Source organism: Ursus americanus, chromosome 17 (assembly GCF_024610735.1).
Source record: "Ursus americanus isolate L20-20 chromosome 17, mUrsAme1.1.p, whole genome shotgun sequence".
Lineage (NCBI taxonomy): Eukaryota > Metazoa > Chordata > Mammalia > Carnivora > Ursidae > Ursus > Ursus americanus.
The window spans coordinates 5,634,560-5,655,916 of record NC_142143.1 but is presented as its reverse complement, the minus strand read 5'-3'; the positions used below and the strand labels follow the sequence as shown (position 1 = coordinate 5,655,916).

Below are 21,357 nucleotides of genomic sequence, written 5' to 3'. Positions count from 1 at the left end.
TGTTCATGGGGAGGTGGCAGTGAGACTGGGGACATGTGACAGGTGGGTTCTCACTGGCCAGTGGCCCCTCCCAGAGTCTCCGTGTCCACTGTGTCCACCATGTCTATAAAGCCAGATGATCCGCGTTTACGATGAGCTGAGAGAGGTGAGAAGCCCTTTTGAGCCCAGACCCACGCGTTGCCTGAGGCTGAGTGTGCATACCATTTTATGTGCGTTCTGGATTTTCATTCTCTGCATCAGGGACGTTTCCTTCGCTTTCAACAGGAGGACACAGCTCTGAATGAAGTCACAGTAAGCAAACCTCCCGTTGCTCTTTATGTCGTACTTCACGACGAGCTGCTGACGTTCCTCTTTGCTTATGTCCAGACTGAACTTCTCCACAAGAGCTAAAGACAGAAACATTGGTTCAGCTGGTGCTAATTTGTACATTCATTCATTTGTTCATGCCCGCATTCATTCATCTCCTGCCGAGATGCTCTCTCTGCTTCAGGCCCTGGCTGGGTCCCTGCTCACAGGCTCAGGGTGGCTGTGGCTGGACAGACACGGAAGCAGACGGTGAGAGAGGGGTACCCTGCATCCTGCTGGGCCCTCGCTGGCCTGGCACTGGCTTGCTGTCAGGTTTTACGGCGGCTGCCGCTGTGGTCCCAGCAGTAGGGACAGAGCACTGCGGAAGCCGTGCTGAGGAGCAGTGAGGGACAGAGTCGGAGTCGGGGTAGTCCCCACGCAAGGTCGGGAGCTGCCCGAGCAAAGGCTCAGGGTCAGGGCAGAGCTGGGGACGCGGGGAGAAGGGGAGGTTCCACGTGCTGCGGTGTGGGCCCAGCAGGCACCGCACGGTGCGGGGGCGGCGGGGGTTCGGACGTGGCTCTCTGACCAAGTATTTCTCAAGTCTCAAGAGTGTGCTAGCCTACAGGAATTTACACATTTTGAGTCTTTGTTTCAATAACGACCTAAAATATATAAAGCCTATTCTGGAATACTTGGACCATCCTTAAGAGACAAGTGTCATGCAATTTCAGGGCCTGAGTGTGGCTTTGGGGTTGGGACCATGTCGCTGCCACGCTGGCACCCCCCCCCCAGCTGCCGAGGGTGGCACCCATCAGTGGCAAAACACCGGCACTCGCTCCCACTTTGCACTAGCGCTCCTGTTCGATCCTTTACCAGTTAGAAAGCCAAAGCTTCTTGCGAGTGACAGCTCCTAACTGGAAGAGACATAGGATAAGATCTGAGTTTATACTGAATAAACCAAGCCTTCCATTGACCTCAGGAAAGCAACAAAGTGTTGCGGAGTGGAGGACTAGCCTACTTGTTGAGGCTGAGGAGGGAAAGCACGGGAAGTGGATTTTATATAAATGGCACCTTCCAACCGAGTGCAGGCCGGAAGATGCTGCAGTGCACTGTGCAAACAGGGGTCCCTCTGCCTTTGCACGGGGGAAACAGCAGAACGTGGTGCCAACCAGGACACGCGCGGTGGGATGGGGCTGGGCTGGGGAGCCTACAGGGGCGGCCCGAGAATGCCTTTGCTGTTCCGACTTGCAGAAGGTCATCGGCAAGGCACAGAACGTAAGAATGACTTCTGAAAATTAGTACGTGTATATATAATTTACAGTGTTGAATTTGGGATGTGCTACTGAAGCCAGACAAGCTGAGCAGGATAATGGATTGGTGGCTTCAGGGGGTTCCTGGGTAAAAATTAAACACGGTGATGGTGATGACAAGACAAGCTAAGGTTCGTCAGTCTCAAAATCAAAAGAATTAACTAAAAGCCAAACGAAAGTCAAACTTGCATTAAAAACAACACTGCTGATTTGGTTTCAGCGAACATGTCATGTTAAATCAATGGAACAATGCTCGATTATTACTGATTTCATCTTTTCTATTTAATTTATAAAGGGTTATTTTTTGTAGGGTCTGTTCACTTAGAGAGTTTATACCTTGTTTCGTTTGCACCTTTTTAAGCCGGGATTATCATAAAAGTGATTTATATTAATATTGGAGGTACTCAAGAAAAACAGTTTCCTTAAAAAGGGATCTAAAGATTGGTCAAGAGGAGGGGGACTGACCACAGGGGGTTTCAAGGAAGGCAGTGACAGGTCAGATTTCCTGTAATGGAAAACGCAACCATGAGTGGAGTCTAAACCCGGCTGACATCATTTGAACAGCTTATCAAAGCGACACGCGGTCAACACTGGATCAACAGGGCCGAGCGGATGCAGTGGGTGGCCGGCGTGTCCCCGGCCATGGCCTTCCTCCACCTACCTGTCCCACCACCCCGAGCTCTCCACGTCTGCGAACATTTCATGCCGCCCAGAGACCACAACCAAGTCTGTGATTTCTAACGCTGAGAACTGCACGGCTTGCAGACTCGGTCACGCGGGCGTGAACGTGCCCCGTGTCGGGTTGAGGGGCCTTAGGAATTCTTGTCCCGCTAGCCAGCCGGCCATGGGGTGGGGGGGGCATGGACTCGTGCCAGCAGGTGACACTCTTACGAGAACGCACCCAGGAATTCGGCCGTGGTGACCTCGCCCTGCTTGTCCACGTCCTTCTCTTTGCATTCTTTCAGGAGCTCTCGCCAGCAGCCCTGGATTTTCTTCCGGAGCTTGCTCTCTATGGGCTCGCAATTCTGCAAGGGCAGGGGGCCCGGCGCCGAGCCGGCACTAGTGGGGGTCTAGCGAGAAAGGAAAGGAAACTGTCTTGTAATGTGACATTCAAAATGGAAGTAATGATACAAACTTACAGGCCGGATCCGGGTTTGGGGTTCACAGCGTCACAGGCGGTATTCGCTCACAAAGAAATGACGAGCATAACAGGGATGGCAATTCTGCCGTTTGATTTTCACTTCCGTCAGCGGCCGTATTTGTGCCCAGACACACCAACCGACATTGTTTTGGAGATAAATATAGCCAAGATTCAAGTATAGGGGGGTGTTATTTAAATATATTACTGGGGTGTGTGTGTGTGTGGTGTCAATAACATATTTTTCTCCAGAGGAAGAGTCTTATCAGAGAAAGGGAGTCGCTTGTCATTTTCATGGATGTCTAATCCTGCACTCCCTTCTAGAATGTCCGATATTGTGAAATTATATGGACCAAGTATGAGGCTGTTCTTGGTCTTATTGTATTTTCCCCTTAAATACGGGGAAAGCAGCCCAGGCATTCCTGCGAACACGTCCTGTGGTTTACCTACTATAGTACCCGACTCAACTCAATTCCTGCTCTTTCCCCCCAACCCTGAGCCTTCCCCATCTGGGCTGATGTAACACCTTTCTTCCAGGTGCTCAGGCCAAAACCTTAGAAGCCATCCTGGACTCTCTCTCAACCCGACACCTAATCTGGTGGGAAATCCTGTTGGCTTTACCTCAAAGACACATCCAGCATCTGACCTCTGGTCACCGGCTCCCCACTGCCCACCTCGCTCGGAGCCACCAGGCCTCTCCCCTGGGCCACTGCAGCCTCCTCCCCACCTCCTTGCTTCTGCCCACCCCTGCAGCACCCACCCCACCCACAGCTTCTACTCAACGCACAGAATCCACAGGGCTCTCTAAGGAGGCATGCTGCCCATGTCCCTCTTCCGCGTAAACACCTGCAAGGGCTCCATCCCCCTGGAGTGAAAGCCCAAGTCCCCGCAACCCCCACCTCCACCCCCTACCAGCGTGTTTCCTGTGGCTGCCGTAAGGGAGCTACAGACTCAGTGGCTTAAAACAGCACACAGTTATTCTCTTACGGTTCTGGAGGTCAGAAGCCTGAAACGGGTCCCATTGAGCTAAAATCAGGGTGTCAGCAGCACTGAGTTCTTCCTGAGGTTCTAAGGGAGAACCCATTTCTTACCTTTTCCAGCATCTAGAGGCGCCCACACTCCTGAACCTGTGGTCCCCTCCTGCCCCTTCCGAGCCAGCAGCATCAGGTGGGCCCTTCTCAAATGGCGTCCCTATGACACCGACCCTCTGCCTCCGCCTTCCCCGTTTACAGACCCTTGTGGTTGCCTCGGGCCCTCCCGGCCACTTCAGAATAATCCTGGCTTAAGTCAGCTGGTAAGCACTTTAATTCCATCTGCAACCCTGATTCTCCACTGCCATGTGAGGTGACATAGGTCCCGGAGATTAGGACGTGACATCTTTGGGGAACTCCTGACCCCCCTTCCTTCTGCTCTACTCACTATCTTCACCTCGCTCAATACTTATTGTTCACTGGTTCTTGCCCAACATCCCCAACAAGAACATACACTCCACAAGGGCAGGCACCTTTGTTCATTCTCAGCTCTAGAAAGACCCAGCACATAGCAGGTGTGCAGTAGACGTGTGTTGACTGAATGAACGAGTGATAACTCCAACCTCTGAGCACTCATCATGCACAAAGCCCAGTGATGGCTGCCCTAAGTACATGGTTGGGATTCTCTCAAGCCCCCCTCCCTGGAGACACCATCATCCCTCCTGCAGATGAGGCAAGAGCCTCAGCAAGGCTGGCCTTTCCTGTACCCCAAGCCGGGCAGCCCAGCCTGGGCGCAGAGCCGCAAAGTTAGACAGGCCTCTTTTTGAAATTGGGTCTCTCCGTGTCTAATGTGAGGATTCTTTTTAGAGCCTCAGTATCTTCAACTGTAAAATGGGTGCAACACTTCACGGCAGGACACACAGTTGGGTCCTTGCACACAGTGGCTACCTACCACGGGGCATTTGCTTTCCTGCCTGATGAAACCCCAGCTTGCTGACATCTAGGGTCTTCTACCCCTGCTCCTCTACCCATTTCCTGCCCCAAAGCCTCCTTATTCCTCTTTCCACCCCCCATGCCTCCCTTCCACCCAACCCCTCCCCAACCTTCCTCACATCTCCTCCCTCCCCACTCCAGGCAGGTGAGAGCTAAGGACCCACCTGTGGGCTTCTCTCCTGTGTCCCCACCCCAGGTTCTGCCTGGGCCACCTTCTCAGTCACCTGCCCCTTGGGAACTCTAGGCCCCTCAGGTCCAGTGGGGTTTGGGCCCCCGCTGATGGTAGCATGACCGAGAGGAGGACTCACACAGGGGTGGCTCGGAGGTTTCAACGTGGCCTTCAGGTCGTGAGTGGGCGATGGTGCTGCAGACCCGCTTCCATCCACGACTTCAGAGACACTGCTGCCTCTTTGGGCCTTGACCGAGCTGTCAGCGGTCGGCGGCGTGGCTGCTCTCTCGGAGCTGAACATGCTCAGGAAGTCCAGGTACTTCAGCCTGCCCTTGGCGTTGACCGGCATCTCGCTCCACAGTCTGTCAAACTGGTGAAGAAGCGAAAGTCAGTCCCCAGGGTGAGTGTAAGGGCCCAATGGAGTCTCCCGCGATGCCCCCAACAAGCAGACGGGAGCCCCGAGAAGCGGACGGGAGCTAGGGAAGGCCAGCCCTCACGTGGGCAGGGGTCCAAGGCCCACATCGATAAAAAAAATTGAAAAAGAAAAAAAAATACCCATTCGGCCTCCGCTCGATGGAAGCCTCCGTAAGTCAAACAGCAAAGACGAGAGGATTATTCATAGCTTCCGTAGGACATTTTTTAATTGAATTGGGCCCTTAGTGAGCAGTTGAAGGCCATTAAATGTTGTGATTAGTCACAGAGCCTGAGCTAAGGACACCTTGGGAGGAAAAGCAAATCAAAGCCCTGGCCCACCTCGGCCCCCCAGGGAAGCCCAGCTGGACTCATTTCTCTTCCTCCCCGGCACCCGAGTTTTGCCACCAGCCGGCCAGGCGCCACCGCCCTCCGCCGCTGCGCTTACAGCCATGGTGCGTGGCCCCCAAAGGCCAGTGCTGCTTTGCCACCAGCTGGAAAGGGAGGCATCTGGGAAACCAGGAGAGGCTTCTCGCTTTGGGTTGGTCCCATCTGACGTCACAGGGTGCATCTGGACCGCATGGGCACGGATGGAGCAAAGTGACTCCAGCATCCTGCCTGAGCCACTTTTGATGACTGAGGGCTTTCGGGGAGCTAAGAAGAGGGGTAACGTACTTCTGAGTTGGTTTTTAGAGCCCCTCAGAACCGGTGGGGCCCCAGCCTCCAGCACGCACCAAGGGGAGCGGCGTCCCCTCCTTCCGGTGCGCCTTGGCCTTGGCCTGTGCTTCTGGCCTCCGGGGTTTCCCAAAGGAAAATGACGAGAGACTCTACCAACTCTATTTGAGATTCCGGAAATGAAGCACTGAGGGGTGGGGAAGAGACAGGAAATGTTCCAGGCCCCGAGTAGGGAAACAGGTTTAGTATGGGACAATATTCTTGATTACTGTTTTTTTTTAAATAACTTTTTATTATATTGTTAGTCACCATACAGTACATCCCTAGTCTTTGATGTAAAATTCCATGATTCATTACTTGCGTATAACACCCAGTGCACCATGCAATACGTGCCCTCCTTAATACTCATCACCAGCCTATCCCATTCCCCCACCCCCTCCCCTCTGAAGCCCTCAGTTTGTTTCCCAGAGTCCGTAGTCTCTCATGCTTCATTCCCCCTTCTTTTTACCCCCCCTTTCTTCTTCCCTTTCTTCTCCTACCGATCTTCCTACTACTTATGTTCCATAAATGAGTGAAACCATATGATAATTGTCCTTCTCTGCTTGACTTATTTTGCTTAGCATTATCTCTTCCAGTCCCGTCATGTTGCAGCAAATGTTGAGAAATCGTTCTTTTTGATGGCTGAGTAATATTCCATTGTATATATGGACCACATCTTCTTAATCCAGTCATCTGTTGAAGGGCATCTTGGCTCCTTCCACGATTTAGCTATTGTGGATAATGCTGCTATGAACATTGGGGTGCATATGTCCCTTCTCTTCACTACGTCTGTATCTTTGGGGTAGATACCCAGTAGTGCAATGGCTGGATCATAAGGTAGCTCAATTTTTAACTTTTTAAGGGACCTCCACACTGTTTTCCAAAGTGGCTGTACCAACTTGCATTCCCACCAACAATGTAGGAGGGATCCCCTTTCTCCACATCCTCTCCAACATTTGTTGTTTCCTGCCTTGTCAATTTTTGCCATTCTAACTGGCGTAAGGTGGTATCTCAGTGTGGTTTTGATTTGAATTTCCCTGATGGCTAATGATTTTGAACATTTTTTCATGTGTCTGTTAGCCATTTGTATGTCTTCATTGGAAAAGTGTCTGTTCATATCTTCTGCCCATTTTTTGTTTTACTTGTTTCTCATGTATTGAGTTTGAGAAGTTCTTTGTAGATCTTGGATACAGTCTTTTATCTGTAGTATCATTTGCAAATATCTTCTCCCATTCCGTGGGCTGCCTCTTAGTTTTTTTGACTGTTTCCTTGGCTGTGCAGAAGCTTTTTATCTTGATTAAGTCCCACAAGTTCATTTTTTCTTTCGTTTCTCTTGCCTTTGGAGATGTGTCATGAAAAAAGTTGCTGTGGCCTCTTGATTACTCTTTTAAACTTTTTATTTCAAAAGAATTGTAGATTTGCAGGAAGTTGCCAGGATGGCTCTGAGAGGTCCCTGTGTGGAAGCGAGAGATCTTGAGAAAGTGGCCACGTGGTCTCGTAGAGACTTCACCATAACCAAGGGCAGTAGCCACCGCCTAAAAGGAGGAGGCCCTGCCACCGGTCTCCCTCCAGGAAAGTTCTCCCAAACCCCCGGGACAGATGACCGGCGCTCTTCTCTGCCTTCCCCCCTTGTGCTGAAGCCACCTCCGCAGGCGACGTCCTGCCTGGTCCTGGAGCTCTCTGAAGGTCATCTGAGATTCATCTTTAAATGCTGAACGTCTCACGAAGGGGCTGGCACACAGCAGGTGCTCTAGACGTATTTGCTCAACTGCCGAAAGTCCTAAGAAACTCACATAAGACTTATCAGACAATGGTAAGACCCTCTAAAAATGAAGAGGGACCGACAGCGCGAAGCCATATTGTAATTCCATTTCTCATGAAGGGCTTTCAGAAAGCAGAAAAACATGTGGCCACGTAAGAGGACGTGGGCTGCGGAGGGCTCTCCCGCACTCCTGTGTTAGCGACGCTGGGGAGGAAGGAGGACAAAGGCCATGTTATCAAGGGTGAATACAAAGAAGGGTGTGAATGCTTAAGGATGCGGTGAAAACCTGAAGCATAGGAGTGAGGACACTGACAAAACCACTAAGGACAACAGTGGTGTCTCCTGGTCCGGCAGGAGGGGCAGAGATGGACCAACTCCTAATTAAATCTTGTGGTACAAGTGAAAGTCAAGGCAGGACCATGGAAATCCTCTCTGCACCATGAAGGGCAGAATGAACACTGGGGGCAGACGTGGAATTGGGTGGGTGGGAAACGGAAGCCCACACATGGCCCCTCAATCCTGATAGATCATCACACCCCAGCACGCTGATCGGGACTAAAGATGAGGCCCAGGACGGAGGCCGGTGGGGGCTGCGGGGACCGGAGAGGCATCGAGAAGACTGGAAACGGGCACCATGAGAGTGCATTCTGAAATTACAGGCCCGTGAGCTGGGCACGAAACCCAGGCAAAATTCTGGTGGTTTGTGAACGAGTTGAAAGCGAATAAGTTTCCATGTCCTGGTGGCAGATCGTGCACTTGCTGAAATGTCCCCTTCAAATGCAGAGTACTTTCTACCTCTGAACACTTAAACATATCTGACTTTGGGGTCTGCTTCTGTGATGGGGAAAGCTGCCAGAGAACACTGCTCCTCTCCTGACAACAAGAGAAAGACAAATATCTACAAAATCAGAACTGTGCTAGAGCCCGTCAGAGAGCGGAGGCTCCAGGGAGCCACGGGGACTGAATGCCACGGAGCCCCCAGTCTCCAAGACAGCCAGACACCCCAGCTCTCATGCCTGGCAGAGCTCGGGAAGAAATCGGCTAAAATGTTCGCAGATTCGTCCAGGACAAGTGCAGGCTGGCGCGTGAGCCTGCAATGAGTGGGAGGCCCAGACACGGAAAGCTCCCGCTCACACGCTCTCCTCCATTGTCTTGAGGCAATGCATAGGACGGGATAGACGTACAAGGCTACTTGCTTCTCCAGAGCCTCCTCTCATGGGCAGTGAAAGCCTGAAGCCGCTGGAGGAGGCGTAGCAAACCCTCTCAAGACCAGGATCCCGGGGGGGCGGGGGGGGGGGTGGTGGAAACAGCAAACCCTTCTGCCTCTAGGGGGAGTAGGACCCCCCTCCCTCAGTGCCCAGCCATAGATGTATGGCCCCAGGGGGGAGGGTGCAAGCAGGCTTGGAGGAGGGGCAGGCCTGGAGGAGGGGCAGCAACGCCTCCAGGGTCTGCATCTATACAAAGCAAGGTCAGAGGTCCGCTACCCCTGCAAAGGAATGGGAAACTCCCCTGCCAGAGAGACAAGGTGGAGTCTGACTGCCATAGAGGGCGCCTTGAGGGGCAGGAACGTGGAAAAGGCACCGCTCCTGAGGCCCAGAGGCACAGGCCCTGCCTAAACCAGGCTGGACCAGGCATGCCAAGATATACCACCACCCTGCATAAGCCTGGCACTGAGTACTAAGCACCAAGAGCAGGGGAGACACCATCCTGTGGCCCAGATGGCTAGGGGCTGCTGGCCGCTGAGACAGAGTAGGAATACTCAGTGGCCACGTGGCACCCCAGGCCCACATCCCACACACAATGACGCTGCCTCTGCTGGAGGAGTCTGATGCCTGTGCACCAGGCACCCTCAGGGTAAGGGCAGCAATAACAAACGCAAATAAAGCTCAAGGAGAGAGGTTGAGTAACTTGTCCAAGGTCACACAGCTGGACAAGTGCAGAAGCAGCATTGAACCCAGGTCTGCCTGCCTGAAGGGCTGTTTGCTCTTTGCCTGCGTGCTTCTCACCTCCTAGAGGTGTCTGTTTAGGAAACACCACATCTGAAATGTTCAGAAATGTTGAATGGTTCCTTTCCCTAACATAGCCACAAATAGAGCCAAGTTCCCACTCAGTTACCAGGACTGATCTAAATTGCCTGACCAGGAGAGGCTCTCTCCGTGGGTCCCTATCTGCTTAAGTCATATCCAAGCAGACCCAGTTCCTATGGCCTTTTATAACATGCGTAGTGCAGAGCCACGGAGACCCATCAGTTTCCGACTCCATCCGCTCGTAAGGTCTCTCTCCTTTTCTGAAAGGTTAATTACATCAAAAGGTTTCAAAAGATGTAGCGTCTGCCCTGCTTGCAGGGCTCTGTAAGTCAAGAAAGCTGACCTCTCAGATTCATGACGGTTGGATTTTTTATTTTTAGGATGAGCTCGTTTTTATAATACAGATAAACCAAGACACGAGATCTCTACTCGGATGCTGGTTAACATGGTTGGAACTGTCCCAGCATCTTCGGGGAACCCTTCTGAGTAATGGCAAGTGAGGTCCAGACACTGTAGAGGTGCCAAATTACCTCTGTGTCTCCCGGTACAGACACTGTACCATCCAACCAAGAAGGTCACGGCGCATGACTCACGCAAGGAGAAAACACGTGGATCTCTGTGGCTTTGGCTTCCTGTTTGCCAGCCTATATCCAGAAGCACCCTTCCCAAATAGAGCACAATTTTTGCTAATCATCCCCCAACTTAAACCGTGGTACTTATGCCAGACTTTGATGCCCTCGATGATGCAGACTATATTTGAGATGTGTCTGCGTATTTTTAGAAGGCAGCATTTAAAAATAAGTGCTTGATTTTGCTGGAGAGGTGGGGGGCTTGATGTGCTGGGGATGTGGAAGCTTCTTAGTGGATGATTAAAATCCAGTTCTCCGTTATACGTGCCAGACACGCCAGCATGTCATTAATGTATATTGATAATTAGAGTGAAAGTTTATTCATTTAGATGAAATGAAAAATCTTTATTAGTAAAACCTTTGTTAGTTGGCCCCATAGAATAATAAATGCAACTGGATTAATTTTAAAGGTTTGTATCCATTTATAGTCATGGAGAGAAGTATTTGCAAATAGCGATCTCGCTCAGCTTTGATGATCTATGCGACTGAACTGTTGGGGAAAAGCACTTAAATTCGCTTAGCAAAAATGATCATAATGTTTTAAAAAAGTGGTATTTTAGGAAAGTGAAATCTGATGCTCATATTATTCATTATTAATGAATTCACTCTGTAGGGTGATGAGTTCAAAGGCCTGAGTGGGGCGGGGGTCGGGTGTGATGATCGCCCCTTCCCGTGAATGCTCTTAGTCCTTAATCCTGAAACCTCAGAAAATGAGGCTTCAGGGTGGAGTGACCCAACTTGGGAGCCGAGAGTGACCTTTCCACCCGGGAGCTGCGGGAAGCTTCTTGGGCTGAGCCTGAGCAGAATCAGAGGAAGGAGGGCGGTGGGGCTGCTTTCGGAAGTACTTTGGATTTCCGTTTTCGCCTGAGTTATTCTCTGGGAATAGGGCGCCGACTTGTTTGACAAGTGCAGCGTGCTTGTAGCAGTGCATTTTCTGTTGGGCAGGGAACTCTGCTTCCGCACTTGGATCCCTGGTGCTCTGTGTCATCCTGGCTGTTTGGCCACTGGGCCGTGGCAGTGGAGAACGTGGACGCTAAACCCGCGACACTATCCATTCACGGGGACTTGCCGCGCACCTGCCCTGTGCCGGGTTCTGTTTCGGTGTTTGGGTCACAGTGAGGAGCGAGCCACCCAGGGAACTGCTCCCCAGGCACTAACATTCAGTGTTATTATTGACTGGAGTTAGTAAGCAAGGCAGGCCCTCAGGATGCCATCCTGCCAGGAGGTGCTCCTGGCCTTGGAAGGTCATGGAGGACAAAGAAGCTGGCGTGACAGGCTGTCAGAGCCAAAAAGAGCACCATTCAGTTTTTGAGGAGGGATCTGCTGAGAATCTCTTCTGGGGCCTCTGTGATGGGCAGGAGGGCCTCAGAGAGGGGGGCCTGCATCCAGCCAGTGGGGTGGGCATGTCACCAGCATGCCCACGGTGGCATCCCCAGAGTTTCTGGAAGCACTGGCAACAGAACCAAGGTGAGGCAGGGAGAGGGCGGCGGGGGGGGAGGTGTGTGTGTGGCCGGAGCTCCAGAGCAACTCACAGGCTCTACGTTGCCCCGTTCAGGTGTGGGGAGAGACTGGCTGCCTCTCTGGGTCACATAAGTCCAGAGATTATCCAGGGAAGGAAGAGGGAGCGTGGTCGCTGGAGCCGAGTTTAATTTGATTTTCAAAATAAAAGTGACATTTGCACCCTGATCGAAAAGGTGCAATTCATACTTGTTACACAAACAGAAGGCTCCTGTGAGTCTTCAGTAAGATTGAAAACAAAACAATAACAACAACAACAACAACACACCCCCCCCAAAACCTTCAAGTATTTTCAAAATAGAGATCAGCCCTAAACTCTGGCCTGACGCTCATACAACACTGGTTAGGACGATGAACCAAATGCATCTCTTACTTGCTCATCGGTCAGAATTTGGACGTGGCGGGAACAAATGGCCCTGAATTCATCCCTGGAGGCGGTGTTCGTTTTCATGGTGTCGAAGTTCTCAAACTCCTGAGCAATCGCACGGTAATGGGAGCCCACTGCCCTGTGGAGCCGAGCCAGCAGCTCCTGGTTTGCCGTTCCCTTGGGAGACGTGGGCGGCGGGCCTTTGGGCATTTTCTCAGCCCACTCGGCAGCAGTCTGGGGGGGGGGAAAGGAAAATTGATCCATATAATAAATAATAAATCATCTCGTGGCTCTGGGCCCACTGCCCATGGCAGGTCTTGGGGGAGCCCCAGCTTGGTGAGCAAAAGTGCCACCCAGACGTGGGTGTCAGACAGGATCCAACCAGAGGTTCAGACTTGGCTGAAGAGAAGCCTGGGCTTCCTGGCTACGGACAGGGAGCCACAGTCAGGGCCACCGTGTGGGGGATATGTGGAGCTGGTCCCGGGGAGGGCAGGCCTTTATTCTCATCCATTCACTCATTCGGTCTGTCCTTTGGTTCACTTCACAAACACACAGCGAGTGTCTGCTCTGAGGTAAGGGAGTGAACGTGCATCCAGACCGCTTTAGTTCTGGACATCAGGGTAGTGGATTTATACTCAACAGCGTTAGAATTGGCAAGGCAGTTTGTGATGGCCCTCACTACACGATGTTGCAGCACCCCTGCTGGCTAAGTGTTCCCTTAAGCCCAAAACTTCAAGGCCCATGGGGATCTAATCCTGGCAAGCGCAGAATCTGCGGGGTTGGAGGCTGAGCGGGGCAGTGGAGTAGGCCCTCGGAGCCCTGGCATTCTGAACCTCTCCCCGGGCAGTCAGGGAGCCGAGGTCAGGGCCTCGTGGTGCTGTCCATGGTGCCTGGGAGCCCGCAGGAGGGCGAGCCACAGCCTGGGCTCAGGGGCCGCTTTCTGGAGGAGGAGGTACGGGCTGTGGGGAAAGTGGGGGAGGATAAGGACCTTCTTACTGGATGTGAAGGCTATGTGCTGGTGAGAGGACCAGGCAGGGTGAGCAGGGAGGAGCCTGGGGAGGACCGCAGCCCACATTCCACACATGCTGATGACCACCATGGTGGACCAGTGGGACAGCAGGAATATCAGACAAGGAGGTTACTTAGTGATCACCAGCTGATGCTAAGATGACAAGGGTCTCTGTGTTCACCCTGGGGCCAGTGAGGAAGACAGACTTAGCTTGCAATGAAGCCAGACTTGGGAGACTGGGGCTCAAAGGGCAGCTGCATCCTGAGCCTTTTCCAAGGGACAGGGCTCAGGGGGAGTGGGCAGGCCCGGGGAAGCAGCCCTGACACCCACCTATTTGCTGCAAGCAGAAAAAGGTCCCCCAAACCAGACCTGTGGTTGCTGCCTCAGCGGTTCAGCTTCTGAAGTCTGAGAAAGGGGTAAGGCTGTGGGATGGGAGGGGACACCGGGCTTTGTGGGAACGCGCGGGTGATGATGCATGAGAGCTGCCTCCCGACCAGGGTGAATTCTGAAATCTGCCGCATTTCCTCCATCAAAACCTGTCATGACTGTAGCTGTGACTTCTCTCATGATGCAATGCTGTGCTAAGACCTTTACAAGATTTTCACGTTTGATCCAAGCTAGTATTAAAATCTGGTCATGTCTGATGAAAAAAATGCTCCACATCACTTGTCATTAGGGAAATACAAATCAAAACCATGAGATACCACCTTATACAAGTCATAATGGCTAAAATTAACAAGACAGGCAACAACAAGTGTTGGCGAGGTTGTGGAGAAAGCGGAACCCTCGTGTACTCTTGGTGGGAATGCAAGCTGGTGCAGCCACTCTAGAAAACAGTATGGAGGTTCCTCAAGACGTTAAAAATAGAGCTACCGTCTGACCCAGTGATTGCACTACTAGATATTTACCCCAAAGATACAAATGAATTGATCCAAAGGGGCACCTGCACCCCAATGTTCATAGCAGCAATGTCCACAATAGCCAAACTGTAGAAGAAGCTGAGATGTCCATCGACAGATAAATTGATAAAGAAGATGTGGTCCATATATACAATGGAATATTACTCAGCCGTCAGAAAGAACGAATACTTACCATTTATATTCACGTGGATGGAACTAGAGGGTATTATGCTGAGTGAATAAGTCAATCAGAAAAAGACAATTATCATATGGTTTCACTCATACGTGGAATATAAGAAACAGTGCAAAGGATCCTAGGGGAAGGGAGAGGAAACTGAATGGGAAGAAATCAGAGAGGGAGACAAACCATAAGAGACTCTGGACTCTGGAGAACAAACTGAGGGTTGCTGGTGGGGAGGTGGGTGGGGGAATGGGGTAACTGAGTGATGGGCATTAAGGAGGGCACTTGATGTGATGAGCACTGGGTGTTATATGCAACTGATAAATTACTGCACACTACATCTGAGACTAATGATGTACTACATGTTGGCTAATTGAATTTAAGTTAAAAAAAAATCTTGGTCATGTCTCATTTTCAACAATTCCACAGCAATATATGTACTCTGTGTTACTATCCTTCAGGACAGAGCATGTGTTACTTTATGAAGTTGCATCAAACACAGGATGCTCCTGGAAATACCCTCAAAGCCGTGATCCCACACACTCAGACCACAGCCTGTCTCATCTTCAACCACCAAAAGGTCAACAGAAGCTTTTAAATACATCCACTTGGAGCCATTCAAAGCAAGTGAATGCCTTTCTTTTCCCGTTCTAGAAAATGAAACTGACCTTACTGGCAGATGTGATACATTGCCAAACAGTTACAGCTCACCTCCCATAGCTAAGCACATGGCTGTTTCCCCAAACATTCCAAGGGATGTTGGCGTTCAGAGAGCAAAGGAGCCTCCTCTGGAAGGAGAGTCACGCTCAAAGTCCATCCTGACACTTGGCGCTCCTTTGTGCCCTGAGAAGGATGGGCCCCCAGGGGACACAGCTGGGAAAAACACAGGTGGACAAGTCTAGCACGGGAAGGTGGGAGGTCCGGGTCTGAGGCTAGACTCTGCCTCTAATACGTTGTGTGGCCCCATGCAAGCCGCTAGCCCCCTTTCCCCTTGGTTTCCTCATCTATCCAGGAGGAATAAGGAAGGGCTGATGTGAGACGGTATACGTAAGCGCTCTTTGAAAGTTTTAAAACACAAAACAAATTGGAAATCCTCTCATTCTACCAACAGATATGGAAGAATTCTCACGACTTTGATTATGCAACCCTGGGTTAATATGGTTTCAACTCCAGAGGAAATTGAATCATTTTTAAGCAAAATAGAGATTATTAAATTTAACTTGAGTATTAGAAAGGCCTGAATAGGACCTAGAAATGGAAAAGGCTGTTAAAAGATCTATCATCTATTATTAAAAAGGTGCCAAACCTAGCTGATTTTAAGGGCAAGCTGTATCTCACTTTATTTATTTATTTTTTTAAAAGATTTTATTTATTTATTTGACAGAAATAGAGACAGCCAGCGAGAGAGGGAACACAAGCAAGGGAAGTGGGAGAGGAAGAAGCAGGCTCATAGCAGAGGAGCCTGATGTGGGGCTCGATCCCATAACGCCGGGATCACGCCCTGAGCCGAAGGCAGACGCTTAACCGCTGTGCCACCCAGGCGCCCCAGCTGTATCTCACTTTAAAGCAACAAATAATTTTTACGTTAGTCAAATTATTCCAGAACACAGAAAGGAATATATACTTTTCCAACTCATTATATATATTTCCCTAATACCAAAATGTGATAAGCACTTCAAATAAAAAATATAAACCAACCTAACTTATGGACACGAATGTGAAGACAGTAACATATTTTTAAAAAGACCATTAGGAATATATAGAACCATTATTTTATTTTTTTTAAAGATTTTATTTATTCATTTGACAGAGATAGAGACAGCCAGCGAGAGAGGGAACACAGCAGGGGGAGTGGGAGAGGAAGAAGCAGGCTCCCAGCGGAGGAGCCTGATGTGGGGCTCGATCCCAGGACTCCGGGATCACGCCCTGAGCCGAAGGCAGATGCTTAACGACTGAGCCACCCAGGCGCCCCAGAACCATTATTTTAAAATAAAAAATCAACTAGGGTTTACTCCAAGTATAAGAATCCTTCAAGAATTAGCAGACCTTTCAGTTCCTTACATTAGGTCACGTACTGAGAGATGGCAAAAAGGCATTTAACAAAATCCAGCAGCGATTCCTGATAGAAATAGTGTACGCTCGAATACAATAGCTACGCCACATAGAAATAAAAAGAAGATCCTTACATAATACTCTCTCCCTAAATGAGAGTATTAGCCAGTCACCGTCTGCAAGCATATCAAATGGGTAACATAGTAAAGCATTAAAGTCTGAAACAAGATAGGCACGCTCAACTGTCAGTTCTACTATTCACATTTTTAGAGGCTCCAGCTTTCGAAATAAGACAAGAAGATGAAATAAACTGTATGAATGTTGAAAAACGAGATTCAGCATTATTTGTGGATGTGACTCTACAGCTAGAAAATCTCAAGACAGTGAGGAAAGTGGCTGGAATAAAGCCAAAAATACAAAACAGCAATATCATTTTTTGGGTGGTAATTATAACTCATTAGAAATTGCATTGTGGGGGCGCCTGGGTGGCTCAGTCGTTAAGCGTCTGCCTTCAGCTCAGGTCATGATCCCAGCGTTCTGGGATCGAGCCCCGCATTAGGCTCCTTACTCAGAGGGAAGCCTGCTTGTGTTCCCTCTCTCTTTGTCAAATAAATAAGATAAATAAAATTCAAAAAAAAAAAAAGAAATTGTATCATGAAAACACTGGTGACAAGCTCTTGAATACTTTGGGATAAATTTCATATGAAAGCTTAAGACCTACACAGAGACAGCTGTGCACCTTCTACGGAGTGGCTGTCAAAGCAAGGCTGGAATACAGAGCGACGTGTACTATGATCCCAGATGTGAAGACTCCATTTCGAAAGATCTCAAATTATAAAATTAATAAAATTAATAAAATCTTAATAAAATATCAATGGATATTTGGGAGAACCATCAGACATACGGACATTAAAGTTGCTATGGAGAAATAAATATAGGAGAATTGCCATGAAATTCTTGGGAAAGCCTAGTGATGAAGTTTTTGACTGCCAGATAACAACATGCTATAAACGTGATATAACCAGAGGCGTGCGGCTTGGTCTAGAAACATGCAAGAAAGTCAGTGGTCACTTGCTTACGTTGTTAGTGGGTGAGAAAAGGCTTCTAACTGTGGCCGAGCCACAGCACCACTGAAATAGCAGGGAACAGTGTGGTTGACTCCAAGACAGCTTTGGGTTGGAGGGACCTCGTAAGCAAGAAAGAATATCCAAGTTTCAAAGAGGAAAGTTCTTTCTCCTCCTCTGACTCATCAGCTTCAAACCACGGTCCTCCAAGGTCTCGACCTCGGCAAATGGGGACTGTCCTTCCAGTAATTTAGGCCTGGAGTCACCCGTGAAATATCTACCACCACTTCCAAACCATCCACAGATCCCAGTGGCTCTGCTTTCACAGTGCGTATCTGGAAGCTGACCGCCCCATCCTCACCTGGTCCAGGCCACCGTTGTCCCTTACACCGAGTACAGCAACTGTCTCTCTGCGTCCACATGCGGTCATTTTCCTCTGAGGATGATGTTTTTAAACACACACACACACACACACACACACGTATTAACACTTGCTCTCCCGATGGAGGGATAAGCAAGGGCAGAACCATAATCACAGAGCCACAGTCATTTTCCTCTGAGGATGATGTCTTTACAGTGCAAGTCAGATCACGCAAACCTCTCAAAAGGCTTCACAGATTGCCCAGAATAACAGGCAGAGCTTCACAATGGCCCTCCCCAACACCCCCCAACACTCTCTGACCTCACTTTGTGACTCTCTTCATTGCTCACTCTGCTCAGAGCCACCAAGCCTCCTGCTTCGTTTCAAACACACCAAGTGCCTTTCTGCCTCAGGGCCTTTGCACTTGCTGTTCTCACATATCCTTCAGGGTTTTTAGAGCATGCCTGAGCCACATTCCACATTCCCTCCCTTTCTCTTGTCCTTGCTCGTGTTCTGTAGTGCTTCTCACTCTCTGATCCCTTATATGCTTACTCCTTAACTGTCTTCCTTACCCTAACAGAAGATAAACCTCATGAAGGCAAGGACTCTAGTCTTCTGTTCACTGCTGAATTCCCAAGTGTTTAGCACAGGCCTGGTACACGGTGGGGTCTTCGTATTTGTTCAAAGAAAGAGTGAATAAACAATGCATCCATACCATGGAAAAATATCACAACCAATAAAATGAATGAAGTGGCAGGATTCTTGGATCCTTGGATCTGGGCAGCAGTCCTGGATCTATGTTAAAAAGCTCTGAACTTGTCAAAATGCGAAGAAATGGAAATGAAAATAAGATTCGATTTTTTCTTCAAACTGGCAAATTTCTGATTGAAGATATCACTGCTGGAATAGATGGAATAACATATCTGAAGCCATAAAAAGTTCCTATCCTTTGACTTAGCACCTCTCCTTCTAGGACTCTCCTTCAGGAAACTAGGTGAGCTCACGGAATTACGATCATTACAGGATTATTTACAAAATTAATAAGATCTTACAAAATTGGCAACAGTTTGGATGTCTGACAGCACAGAAACAGTTAAAAAGATATATTTCTTTTTAAAAGATTTTATTTATGTATTTGAGAGAGAGCGAGAGAGCGTGTGCGCCAGTGGGAAGAGGAGCAGGAGAGGGACAGAGAATCTCAAGCAGACTCCATGCTGAGTATGGAGCCCAACGCAGGGCTCGATCTCGTGACCTTCAGGCCATAACCTGAGCCAAAATCAAGAGTCAGGCATTTAACCAACTGAGCCACCCAGGTGCCCCAAGATATGATATTTCTATAGGATGGATTATAATGCAGCCATTTAGAATCTTTCAAGGACTAATTTAATAGTATGATAAGATGTTTGTGATGTACTAAGTGAAAAAGGATCCATAAAATAGTCCAAATGACTGTGCATGTGTGCACACGCACATGCACATGCACAAACACACGTGAGTATTAACACTGGTGTCCTGGGTGGAGAGGGAAGGGAAGTAGAGTCAGGAGGATGACTGGAGCTCTCAAGCTGGGAGAGTCAGGGGTCCTGAGGTCCGGGGTTTGGGACCGTCTGGTTGTGAGTGACGATGAGGACAGACTGGCCGGGGAGCCCTGCTCAGTGGGACAGCCTGGCTGTGAGTCGGACCCCTGTTCTCCACCTGTGCATGGATCTGAGTAACACCTGAATCCCAGAGCCCCGAGGGGCAGGTGAGCACCTGTGGGCACACGTGGCATGCACTGCCCTTGTGGAGAATGAACACTCAATGCACGCCCGCGAGTACTGTCCCGAGTCTTTCACAAACGCTTGCGGGATATCTGCCACGTACCGGTACTCTTCTAGACACTGGGGAAGCAGAGGTAAGAAGTAACCCTTAAATAAGGTCTCTTCCCAGGTGGAGCCTCCGGCAGGGGAGGGAGATTCTAAGCGGGTTGTGTGCTCTTAGAAGGGGGCACCGTGCTGTGGACACAACTGGCCTCCCCGAGGAGGAGACAACTGAGCTGGGAGGCAAAGGAAGGGTGGGTGTAAGTCAGCTGAAAACCCAGAGCCCGAGGCCATGTCCTTACTCAGCAAGGTGGGGAGGTGGAGGAGCGCTGGAAGTCAGGAAAGCCACAAAAGCCGCGGCCTGCAAAGTCAGCTCTTCCCACGGGCCCTGAGCTGCAGACCAGGGCCCCCCCCACTTTCTCCCAGGCCAGGAGGGCGGGAGGCAAGGGGACACACACAGGCACTTGCCAAGGAGAACAGAAGCAGCACCATTTCCTGTTCACGCACATGAGAGCGCGGGGGGAATAAAACTTCTCACGAAGGGGGTTTTGCTGCCAGTTAGAAATATTCTTTGGCCGCCTGCAAAAATAATTACTGTGCTTTCACTGCAGAAAACTTAGAAACGACAAGAACGCTGCAAAGAATAAACAGAGATCACGGATCACGCCACTCCCAGCAGCACCACGGTCATCGCCTCGGTGACCAGGAGGCACTCCTGATCTGCAGGTCCCCAGAGCCCTCGGACGGGGCCGCCCTGCTCCGCATGCCGCCCAGAGCACCCCCACCCTCAGCCCGGCTGCGGAAGGGCAGAGCCTCCTGGCTCTTTCATCAGGGCACGTAGGAGCGGAATCTGTCAGGTGCCCCGATTCTGGTTCTCATCCTGCTTTTGAACAAAGCCGCTCAGCCACCGCCAGCCTCGCTCTGAGGGACTGAAGACGCCAGGGAAGAACAGATGGCTCTTGGTCTGGCACTTTTGTGTCCCTGGCACGTCTCACGTGATCATTATATCTGAATGGGGAAAAAATAGTGCTTTTTCTATAACTAGAAGGAATGTTTCTCCTAATCAGAAAGGACACCACTATCTTCCGATGTAAATGTCACTTTCCGAAACTAACTAGGCTTTCCATAAAAGGCACCTTCAGGATAGGAATGATAGCTGGGACACCGAGAACCACAGGGGAGGGATCAGGCGCCGGGCGCCCACCTTCGTCCACACCGTCGTCTGGAACAGGAGCCGTGGGGCCTGCACCTCCGTGCTCCTGCCTGCGGCCTCTCAGCCAACACCTGTATGCACACCTGGCTGTTCCGGGTACTTAAAAGAAAAAAATCTTAAACACCATAGGTCTGACCCGGCTAGAGAATTACTTCTGTTTTGAAGGAATTTTCTCTCATTTGCTCAAGGGCATTTACGGAGCCTTGCTTTACCAAACTACTGTCCCTCTTGATGTTTCAGGGAAATAGGGACCAGCGCTGCCAAGAAGAAAATTCCTGGTCCCCTTTGTGACTTTATAATGTTGGCAAAATAAATAAAAGAAACCATGTCCCAATATGGGAAGTATATAATCATCCAAGAGTCTGTGAATAACATGGAGTGCTTTTCAGTTTCAAACGTATCCGTAGATCTCATTTAGTAAAAGCAAGTCACCTGTGGTTCTAAATCCTGCCATTGCATGGAATCACCCAAGAGGCTGCTGTGGT

The 21,357-nt window shown here is 50.0% G+C and overlaps 1 protein-coding gene across 1 annotated transcript in view; it reads right to left on the bottom strand.

The window, feature by feature from the left end:
- EFCAB6 (EF-hand calcium binding domain 6) overlaps positions 1 to 21,357 on the bottom strand; it is a 234,412-nt gene that overhangs the window by 6,505 nt on the left and 206,550 nt on the right. The window contains exons 28-31 of the mRNA XM_045779957.2: positions 12,301 to 12,528; positions 5,006 to 5,236; positions 2,497 to 2,665; positions 202 to 386 (exon numbers count right to left, since the gene is read on the bottom strand). Of these exons, the coding sequence (XP_045635913.1) occupies positions 202 to 386; positions 2,497 to 2,665; positions 5,006 to 5,236; positions 12,301 to 12,528 (813 nt within the window). The remainder of the gene's footprint in view (positions 1 to 201; positions 387 to 2,496; positions 2,666 to 5,005; positions 5,237 to 12,300; positions 12,529 to 21,357) is intronic.